Source organism: Polypterus senegalus, chromosome 9 (genome assembly GCF_016835505.1).
Source record: "Polypterus senegalus isolate Bchr_013 chromosome 9, ASM1683550v1, whole genome shotgun sequence".
Taxonomy (NCBI): Eukaryota; Metazoa; Chordata; class Cladistia; order Polypteriformes; family Polypteridae; genus Polypterus; species Polypterus senegalus.
The window spans coordinates 72879097-72890467 of NC_053162.1; the positions used below are offsets into that span (position 1 = coordinate 72879097).

Genomic DNA, 11371 nt, shown 5'->3' on the forward strand with positions numbered 1-11371 from the left:
TAAAACAAGCTTGGCAGATAAACAAAATGGAGTTATTCAAAGTAGAATGTGTTACTGACTGAATGGTATACTTAAATATGAGTATTTTTGTTTATTTTTTTACTCACTTTCATACCTTGTTAGGTCTCAACATGCGAACTTCTTTGTAGCTTCACGTGCGGTCATGTTGCATAGGTCTCTCTTAGCATAGATCATGAACAGGGTAAGTTTGTGAGTGATACATTAAACCTAAAACCGCTCACCGTTGCTCAGCTCCACACCACTGCTTCAAGGAAAGGAAGCAAATGGAAGAGAGTCCTAAAAGTAATACAGCTACAAAGCCAGTAAATAAAAAGCCCACATCAAAATGTACTAATGTATATTATATTTGGAGATCTCTACATATTTTTGAAGACTGTTTATTATTTTGATACAGCAAATGCAATAAATTGCTGGTATATTAGATAATTAGGAGCTACAATTTTACGAAAAAGGTTGGTGGTTTAGAAATCAGATGGATTACTGTAAGAGAAAGTTTTGTTACGATGGTGATCTATGTCAGTGAACCTGATTGAGCTACCTGGAACAAATCTAAAGCAAATACAAACACTTTACTATATTGTAATATTAAACTACTATGCTTTGTTTAGCTTTTTCTAATATGTTTTCTATCATCATCTTTAAGTTACTGTTTATGTGCCTTTAAATGAAAAAAGAAAAGATTCATTTATTTTCAAGTACAAGCTACTTTTTAGTTATGTAAAGTAAATATAGAATGCCATCCTGAAATTGTTTTATTTGCAAAAATTAGAAGCCTCTCACATGTACCAATTGTTTCTCATGTGAAAACATTAATAAAACCTATGTATTCCATACAAGAATGTCAAGGAAAACAATCTACCACCACAGGGCATGAGTCCATCATTGGACACACTAATGGACCCACACTATTTAATAAAGGGCCAAATTTGAGTAATTAGTCAACCTACCCTAATCATTTGTTCATGAAATAAAAGAAAAATCACACATGGGAAGAAGATGGAAATTTCACACAGACTGTCCTAGGGAAGATATTTGAATCCACAACTCCCAGAGGGATCAACTCTACCCACTGTGCCAACATGCTGCCAATGTGAAGCAGTCATTCATTTATCAATTGCATAAACCCACCTAATCTAATAACCATTTCTTTATATATTCTGCATGCATTTTAGTTCTTCCTACCTCTTAGCAATACTTTAGAACTAGTGAAAAGCAACTATAAATATAATTGCCTTGTTTTTTTGTAAATAATTTTATAATGTCTAATCAGAATGCTTGATAATGTTTTCCGATAACTGTGTTTCTCTTATATTGTCTTGGATTGCTGCAGTTTTGGGATGTGGATCTTGTTAAAACTGAACACAGAAGATATTTTTAAAAGTGGCAAAATGTTTTTCCTAGTTGCTATGATCAGTCTTTTAAAATTATACAGAAAAAATGTTTTTTAAGCAGATTCTTGAAAAATTTTATATTTGAATAAATACACACTCAATTAAAATAAAATGATTAGCTGTAGGCATTAGAAGTAACCTACAAAACTGGATTTTAATTTAACTGACAGCCCACAAAGAGTACATCTAATAGGAGAATGTCCCACGTTGTCTGGGGTCATTAGTGGATCCCTCGGGGGTCTATTCTTGAAGTGGCACTTTTTCTGATTTATATTATATATTATATTTATAGTTAGTAAACTTGTGAAATTCTGACACTAAAATTGGAGGAATGGCAGACACTGTGAAGACAGCAAAAAGAATTCAAAAAGACCTGGGCAAGTTTCAGAACTGGGCTAACACTTGGCAAATGCAGTAGTGCAAAGTGTTACATAAGGGTAAAAGAAACATCAATTATAACTTCAGGATGGGAGACATTGTCCTACAGGAAGCAACGTCTGAAAAAGATTTAGGGCTTTATGTTGACACAGTGCTTTTATAGTCTATGAAATACCACATCTGGAGTATTGTGTGCAGTTCTGGTCACCACACAACACAAAATACATAATAGCATTTGAAACTGTGCAGAAGAGAGCAACCAGGTGCATCCCAGGACTTAAGGACATGTCCTCTGACAGACTCAGAAAATTAAACCCGTTTAGATTCAAGCAGAGGAGGCTGTGTGGGGACCTAATCAAGGACTTTAAAATCCTCAAATGCATTCATAAAGTAGGTCCAGCAGAATTCTTTCAGCTTAAGGTTGAATCACGTACTCAAGTCACCAGTGGAAATTAATGGGAAGTGCATTTAAGACTGAAGTCACGAAGCACTTCTTTAGGCAAGGAGTTGAGGGAATCTGGAACAAACTACCATGACATTTAGTTGAAGCAGAAACCTAGACAACCTTTAAGAAATATATGGATAAGATATTGTGACTGCCTGGCTAAACAAACGAGCATGATGGACTGAATGGTCTCTACTTATTTGTCATGTTACTACAGTATGTTCTTATGTATTTTAATACCTTCCTTTTAAACATGATGCTGAAGAGTGAAAATGTGTTGCATATTGATCAGACACACAAGTATGAATTTTAGTGGTGCAACGGATCCCTGTTGATCCGTGATCCGAACCGATTCCTGTCCACGGTTCGGTGCGCACGTGATCCGAAGATCCGAGAAAAAAAGTTCCACTGTATTGTGCGCGTGTCTGTCGTGCACTCTCTCAACCTCTCTCGCGCACTAACTCTGCCTCTCTCGCGCGCTAGCTCTGTAGCTCTCGCGCACTGAACTGCAATTAAACTTCTCTCACGCAGTATCTCGGTAGCTCAAAAAAAGTTCCACTGTATTGTGCGCGTGTCTGTCGTGCACTCTCTCAACCTCTCTCGCGCACTAACTCGGTAGCTCTCGCGTACTGAACTGCAATTAAACTTCTCTCACGCACTATCTCGGTAGCTGTTGCGCATTTTCGCTCGACTTTTGTCCGGTTTGCCGCTTCATACGAGTGGTCATGGCCAGCGGTAGCAGTTCAAGCAGAGGAGCACAGGAGCTCGACCAACCTCCAGCGTCATTTAAGTCTCATGTGTGGGAGCATTTTGACTCCCCTGTTAAATATGTTGATAGGAAAAGGGTGGTGGATAAAAGCCCTATAAGACGGGCAACACGTCGGGCATGGACACTCATTTAAAACGACACCACCCTGAAGTGACAGGACCCAAGACGATGGCTGTGCAACAACCAAAGATATCTGCGGCATTTAAGCAGCCCTTTGCTGCCCAATCAGACCGGGCTAAAGCTACTACAAAAGCTATTGGGGTGTTTATTGCTGCAGACGTGAGGCCATATTCCGTTGTGCAAAACATATGATACACGTGCTTGAGCCACGCTAGGATATTCCGTCGCGCACTCACTTCTGCGACAATATCGCACCAAGTATGTATTAGCAGGCAAAGTCCAAAGTTATGGCTGAACTGTCCCAGACATCTTCTGTGGCCCTAACTACAGACGGATGGACCTCCAGGGCAACAGAAAGCTATGTGACCGTCACCGCTCATTACATCACAGCGGAGTGGGAGATACGAAGCCCTGTACTGGCACTTCAGTGCCTATCGAGAGGGTGTTCTCAACAGCAGGGGACATAGTTACAGCAAAGAGATCTACACTTTTCCCCAGAAAATGTAGACATCCTTATGTTTTTGAAAAAAAAATTGAAATTATAAGCTCAGGTCTGCTTTGCTTTCTTTCTTATTTTTTGATGATGTGGACATAAGCTAGTTTTTATTTCTCTCTCCATGTTCAAAGTAAGAAGCAATGATGCCTTAAATTGCCTTTTAATTTTTTTTTTTTTGTGTCCACATTAAAGGAAATAGTTATCATGTCCTATATTGCACCTTAACTTGTATTTATATAATTGAGTGGAATGTGTCTTGAGTTGAATGTTTTTAAATGGGCAAAAAATACTTAACTAAACAAATGGAGAGTTAAATTTGTCTTGTCTTTTTTTTTTTTTGTTGCTGATCCGAACATTGATCCGATCCGTGACTTAAAACCGTGATCATATCCGAACCGTGGGTTTTTTGATCCGTTGCACCACTAACATTGAATTTCCATAACTATTACTACTTTTACTACTACTATTATTACTTAATGCAAAACATTCACCTAATTGTTGCATGAGACCTTTGACAATACCTCCATAATAAATCATTATAGTACTATATTATAAAATTTAAATCCCTCTTCATTGCACCTGTGATACTTTTGCAGGCTCACCTGTATTGATAATTAATTATTGCAATCAGTTTTTTTCATTATGAATTATAGCAAAATTACAGTTATTGCTGGTAGTCACAAATACAGAAACATGAGCTGACAATATAGTAGGTGGCAGAATGACACATCATTAGTACTAAACTTAGCAATTGAAATTAAAAATAAATAATAAATAAATAAACATATGTTTTACACTAAACAATAAATACATTCATATTAGAAGTAAACAAAATTTAAAAGACAGAACAAATTTAAATAAGACAGCAAAATAGAATTGCTAATGCAAATTGATTTTCTAATGCGGTCGTTCTACTTGTATTTACTCAATAATAAAAGCTTCTGGAACTAGTTAAAATGAAATGCCTCAGTTTTTTTCCTACCTCTATTATACATCATATGTTAATGAAATAAAGTTAATTTTCTGTTTAATTAATTTCTAATTATTATTAATATAAATTAAATGTTTTTTAAAACTAAGTTGTTTAAGTAAAGTAAATTAAGTTCTTTTCAATACATTTCAATAGTGTATTTAAAGTGAAAACAGATTTTCTAAATGTATTGTGTTTCTTTTAATAACATTCCACATCATAATTTATGTACAATAATTATTATACTGTGTAGCTCTTAGTGAGACTTGACTGAAAGCTTTAGCTCTGCCTTGATGTTTGATCATAACAGGCATTTCCCAGTATGTGTGTAATTTTATGTAGCCTTAACTGGTTTGAATGATCTTGTAATCAGATGTCTTTCTCTTATTTGTCTTTTCTTGTATTCATGTTTGCTTTTCTATGTACCTTGAATTGGCTCTCAGTATAAGTGCTAAACAACATACAATGACATGCAGAATTCAAGTGGAATATACTCAGAAAGAAACACAAGTACACTTAATTACATTTCAAATTGTTCAACTCTGTGTAATAAAAAACGACACATTATTTTCTTACATATGGATTCTGTGTGTAAATGACAAGCATTTGATAACAAAGCAGTGCTGAGTATTAAACCACAGTAAACAGATAGATTGTAGAGACTTAAAGAAAGCCGCTACTGATTTATAGCAATGTAATGTAATCCTTATACTATACACATACACACTAAACAAGAAAAGTTTGAGAGCTTTTAAAAACATTAACAACTGAAACCTACAAGGAGAGCAAAGAGGATTTGCTGTATAGAAACTAGGAAAGAGCATTCCTTCAGCTGCCATTTGGTCCAAATTTGGAGTTTCCTTCGAAGGCTGGCCAAATACTCCTAGATCACCCCAACCCATCTACAACCAAAATAAACGAGTGGTTAGCATCAACATTTATACTTGGTTTAACTTATTTTCAGTTTAACTATCTCATTTTATTAAACACATTATTATATTTTATTGAAAAATAATAAAATCCTTACTAATTTTATGATTGAATCATTCGTGAAGCATAGACTATAGGCCTTCCTTTGATAATAGTTTACATATTCAGTGTAATTTTTATTTTTAATGAGTATATACTTATTAATATAGTTATTATTGTTGGTATTTTCAAAATTTAGCTAACCTGCATTTTTCTCCATAATAAGGATTTCTTATATATTTACCCTTATTTCTTTTTCATCTTAGAGACTACATTATCTGAAAACAATACAAGTCTGGTGTCAAATTTACATTTTTACATAAAGTTGCAGGAGCTGAAACCAACATTACTTGCTTCTAAATCACATTGGTGCTTGAGCTGTGTAAATATTCTGAAATTAATGTTACACTAAAATAATCTTTTTCATATCATTAAGTCAGGTAGAAGTATATGATTTATACAAGTCATCAGTGTAAACCTCACTTATTTTGACCCCTACCATCAGAATCACTACAGACCAGTGGCGCTTACTTCTCACATAATGAAGTCCTTTGAGAGACTGGACCAGGACTATACGAGTCCTCCTGTGGTAGACCACCTGGACCCACAGCAGTTTGCCTATTGGACAAAGATTGAAGTGGAGGATGCAATTATCTCTCTGCTCCACAAAGCTTATTCTCACCGGGACAAAGCTGGCAGCACTGTGAGGATTATGTTTTTGGATTTCTCCAGTGCCTTTAATACCATCCAGCCTTCCCTGTTAAGGGGTAAACTGAGATATATGCTGGTGGATGAACCTATGGTGTCCTGGATAATGGACTATCTGTCGGCAGGCAACAATTTGTGAGACTCAAGGAATGTGCTTCTGATATGGATATGAGAAACACTGGAGCACCACAAGGAACAATTCTGTCTCATTTTCAATTCACTCTGTACACCTCTGACTACAAGTATAACACACCAGGTCAGGTAACTTGCAGAAATTCTCAGATGATTCTACACTTATGGGGAGTATTGATAATGGGGATGAGGCAGAGTATAGGGGTCAGGTAGAGAAGTTTGTTTCTTGGTGCAAAGTGAATTGTCTGCATCTTGACATCAGCAAAACCAAGGAACTGGTTATTGACTTCTGCCACACCAAAGAGCCTGTATGTCTGGTCACTGTTGAAGGAGTGGATGTAGAGGTGGTCCACTCCTACAAGTACTTGGGATTCCACATTAATGACAGGTTGGACTGGTCTCAGAACACAGAGAAACTATATAAGAAAGGGCAGAGCCGGCTCTTTTTCCTTAGGAGACTGCGTTCCTTTAATGTGGGAAGTGACATCTTTTACATCTTCTCTAACTCTGTGATGGTCAGTGCGATTTTTCATGCAGTGGTGTTCTGGGCTGGTAAGAGAGAGAGGTCCCCCAAATTAACAAGTTAATTAAAAGGGCAGACTCAGCTACAAGATGCACTCTGGACCCCCTGGAGGTAGTAGCAAAGGGAAGAGTTAAAACAAAACAGAGTGCAATTATGAACAATGCTGCACATCCTCTCTCTGACACAATAACACTGAGGACTTTCAGCCAATGAATTATTCAGCAAAAGTGTGTCAAGAAACACTATGGGGGCTCCTTTATACCAACAGCAATGTGTCTGCATAATACCTCACTGTCACTGTCACTTTCTTGCTTTATGGTCATTCTGGTGCGTATGCATCAGTCCATTCATTATCACATCTCAGGTTGTTACATTAAGAATACATTTTTACTTATATAGCATCTTTCACCATGCTCAAAATGCTCGATAGTGTTTTTCCTATCATTACTATTGGTCTCTATTAACACCCCTTAATTCATGTTATTCAATCTGAGTACTGTTTTCTGTTTTGGCCTCAACTTTACAAAAAAGACACAGCAGTGCTAGAAAATGTCCAGGGGAGAGCAACTAGAGTGATTCTATCAGATTAAGAAAACAGAGATTAAGAGGGGACATGATTCAATTGTTAACCATCATGAAAGGAATTAATACAGCACATCCTGGATATTAGTTTAAAATGAATTCTGCAACAAGAACAGGGGGTGCATGGTTGGAAACTTGTTAAGGGCAGATTTTGCACAAATGTTACAAAGGTTTACTTCACACAAAGAACCATAGACACAAAGAATAAATGACCATATAGTGTGGTGGAGAGTAGAACTTTAGGAAGCTAAGGTTCTCAACTTGAAGTGTCTTTGGGGACTCTTAAGTGAACTGGATGGGCAAGCTTTTTGGGCTAAATGTCCTGTTGACGTCACAAGTTTTTAAACTAACACACACATCTGTGTGATGTGGGAGGAAATTTGACACAGATAGGAAAAACGTGCAAGCTAAACACAGAGCATGACCATACCAGCATAGTATCTCTTTTGTGAGGTAGTTTACCTACCCACTGCGCCACCGTGCCGCCCTCTGTTAACGTCCTCAAAAATAAATGCCCTTTTCAAGCCCATCGAAAGTAAGCGTTTTGTTTTTCTACTCACGTCATCCATCAGCATGATAATTATGTTCGGTGTCGAAGCATTCTGGATTAACCGAGAGCTGCAGCTACTTAACAAAATCAGGAAGACGCAAAAACTTTCTAAGTACAAGAGAGCCATCGCGTCAGATGTATGAAGACGGAAGCAAGTCATATGAAAGCTTTGATCACGTGGTATGGCAAACGCTGCGGCGCGCAGAGAGAGAGAGAGAGGAGCAAACTAGAGCGGGCGGTAGGGGTTACACGGAAACGCCAACTTTACACATTGCCTACGTCGTAGGCCTTACGATGTCCTCCTCTATAGTTTCTTAGCGGTTAGTTTTACAAACTCATTCTTGCAGATCAGCTTTAGAAAGAGTCGCAGACGTTTAAAACAAGGAACTCTTTTCGAGTAGTTTTTTTTCTGTCAAATTTTACAGACCATCAAAAATTCTAACGAGTGCATCGTTTTGAAGTAATATCACCTAGCTGGTGTTTGCACTTATTTTAAACCGTGCTATTACACATTAAGACAGTTAAATTTACATATAAAAATCAAGTAAACATCCGTTTTCCAGGCCGCTTTTTCAAGTTAAACGCTGCAAATGGGCACTTTTGAAAGATGCAGCATCCCGACGAGGCGACCCCCTCATCGCAGGGTACACTCAGTACTAGTGATGAAAGACTTCATGAAACCATAGCTGGCAGCCTGGTTTAGGTCTGGTTCAGTGGACATGAGCTTTTTGAAGTTGCTCTCTCCAAGTCCGAGTGTTATTATCGTTCACTCGTCAAAGACGTGCACGTTTGATTGATACGCGGGTCTAAACTGACCCCGTATGACTGCTGAGTATGTCTACACTTAACTTACTCAGGTCACCTTTAGCATTTTTTCACTGAAATCATCTTACGTTTCTGTGAGTAGAATATAGACATCTGCTATCCTACGTGTGTCACAGTAGCAGAATATGCTCATATATCATTACTGTATACTATTTTGACCAGGTTTTGGTGGTCCGCTGCCTTACAGCTCCAGTGTGCCTGATTTCCACTTGCAGCCATTCGTTTCCATTTCCTCCCTGTGTTAATGAAGAGCTCTACGATCTGCAGATTTTTTATACTGGTCCAAAATTACATGACTCTAAATTGATAGGTAGGTTTGAATGAGTGGATTCTTCAGTGTGTATAGAAGAGAATTACCCCCTTCAAAATATTCACATTTGGTTGCTTTGCAGCCTGAAATGGGGAGACACACACACACACAAAATATTTCTCTAGCTGTATTTACTCCATGCAACTTATAACAACCAAGTGAAAGATATAATAGCAACAGATCAGAAAAAAATTAAATTAACAGAATCACTGAGATGATTAAAGGATCAGCCCCACTGTACCAATACTTTGTGTAACCTCCTTTTGCTTTGATTACAGCCATGAGTCTGTTGGGATACTTCTCTACCAACTTTTCACATCAGACTGTGCAATATTTACCCAGTCTTCTTTACAGAACTGTTCAAGCTCAGTCAGATTGCAATCCACCAACAGTCCCAATCCAATCTTCAGGTCGGTCCATGTATTTCCAATTAACTGTAAGTTTGGGCTGCGACTAGGCCACGCAAGGACATTCACCTTTGTCTCCTTCAGCTACTCTGTGCTCAACTTTACTGTGTGCTTCATTCAGGTCATTGTCAGGTTGGAAAGTGAACCTTCTTCCTATTGACAGCTTTCTGGCAGGCTTTCCTTGAGAATTTGACAGTATTTTGCCCCATCCATTTTAAACCTCCCACTCGTTCTATTCCATCTGAACTAGTGTGGTGCTGAGGTGTCACCCGTTGCATGGCTGGACTAATCTGGGATCCTGAGTTGGTTTGTCATATTGTGGGTGCGGACATGCGCTGTATCGGCGTGTGCTCCTAACCTCCTTCTCTTTCTCATTTTTTTCTTCTATCTTGACTAGTGCCCCAGTCCCAGCCACAGAGAAGCACCCCCACAACAAGATGCAACCACCTCCATGCTTTACTGTAAGTATGGTGTGTTTTGAATGGTGAACTGTATTTGCTTTCTGCCTGATATACCATTTTGTATTTGGTCTCATTTGATCATTACTCCTTTTTCCATTTGGCCTCAGAATCTTCATTTTGGCAAAGCTCCATTGAGACTTGATGCGACCTTTCTTGAGGAGTGGCTTTTGTTTATTGCAACCTGCCCATACAAGCCACATTTGTGGAGCATTTGTCATACTGTTGTCACATGCATGCAATGACAACTCTTTGCTAAAAATTCCTTTAAGTGCTTCAAAATTGCCATTGGCCTGTTGGTAGCCTCTCAAACCAGTTTTCTCCTCATTGTTGTATCCAGTTTGGAGGGATGGCTTGATCTGGGAATGGTCCAAGTAGTACCAAACACTTTCCACTTCTTGATTATGGACTTTATGGCGCTCCTACGGATTGATAATGCCTTTGAGATTTTTTTTTATTATCCATCTTCTGACTTGTGCTTGTCCACAACTTTATCCCCGAGATCTTTTGACGGTGCCTTGCCACTCACAATTGATTGTTTGCTGTCAGTTGCACTTCCAAGCACTGGAATACTCCCGGAATAGCTGAACGAATCAGAACGGCTACAGCTGATCGCACGTGGAAGCCAATCAGCTTGGTGTGCAGTGGAGAAGGTGATGAGTTACACCTGATTGAGTTTACAAGTATTGATCTTTTAACCATGTCAGTGATTCTGTTTTTTATTTTTGTTTCTGATCTGTTGCTATTCTATCTTTCACTTGGCTGCTATAAGTTGCACTGAGTAAATATAGCTGGAGAAATATTTTTTTTGTGTGTCTCATCATTTCAAGCTGCAAAGCAACAAAATATGAATACTTTGAAGGGGAGGGGGATTCTTTTCCATGCAAACTGTATGCAGTGAAGTGGATGTGAATAAAGCACATTAAACAAAAAAAAAAAATATGCAAAGCCACATTTTAGTCCATGTTCAAATGTATCATGAAATCTTCTGCTGGCATGTGTCTCCTAGTAAGAAAAAACAGCAAATATCAAAAAGCACCACAGGCACACAGGGAGCGCACAAAGAACCAATAAATTAATTACTATGTTAATACGAAAAGATACCCTGCAAAGAGTACCCTACTCAGGCAAATGACATTCTGCTTGCAAGCCAAGCTGTACAATAAGAAGTTGTTGGTTATTAGGAACTAAGAGGCTAATAACTCTAATTCTATTTGATAAAAAATCATCAGTTTTATTTAACTGGAGAACAATGACACTGTGCCTCGCAGTTAGGAGACCGGAGTTCGCTTCCTGGGTCCTCCCTGCGTGGAGTTT

At 38.1% G+C, this 11371-nt stretch overlaps 1 protein-coding gene and 1 long non-coding RNA gene across 2 annotated transcripts in view; one reads left to right on the top strand and one right to left on the bottom strand.

The window, feature by feature from the left end:
• Window positions 1-8216, bottom strand: part of galns (galactosamine (N-acetyl)-6-sulfatase) — a 69851-nt gene extending 61635 nt beyond the window's left edge. Inside the window, exons 1-2 of the mRNA XM_039763268.1 lie at window positions 8065-8216; window positions 5369-5492 (exon numbers count right to left, since the gene is read on the bottom strand). Of these exons, the coding sequence (XP_039619202.1) occupies window positions 5369-5492; window positions 8065-8214 (274 nt within the window). The 5' untranslated portion in view covers window positions 8215-8216. The remainder of the gene's footprint in view (window positions 1-5368; window positions 5493-8064) is intronic.
• The window catches only part of LOC120535429, a 120211-nt gene extending 110163 nt beyond the window's left edge, over window positions 1-10048 (top strand). Inside the window, exon 3 of the long non-coding RNA XR_005634899.1 lies at window positions 9994-10048. This is a non-coding gene — a long non-coding RNA (uncharacterized LOC120535429). The remainder of the gene's footprint in view (window positions 1-9993) is intronic.
• Window positions 10049-11371: the final 1323 nt, after the last annotated feature.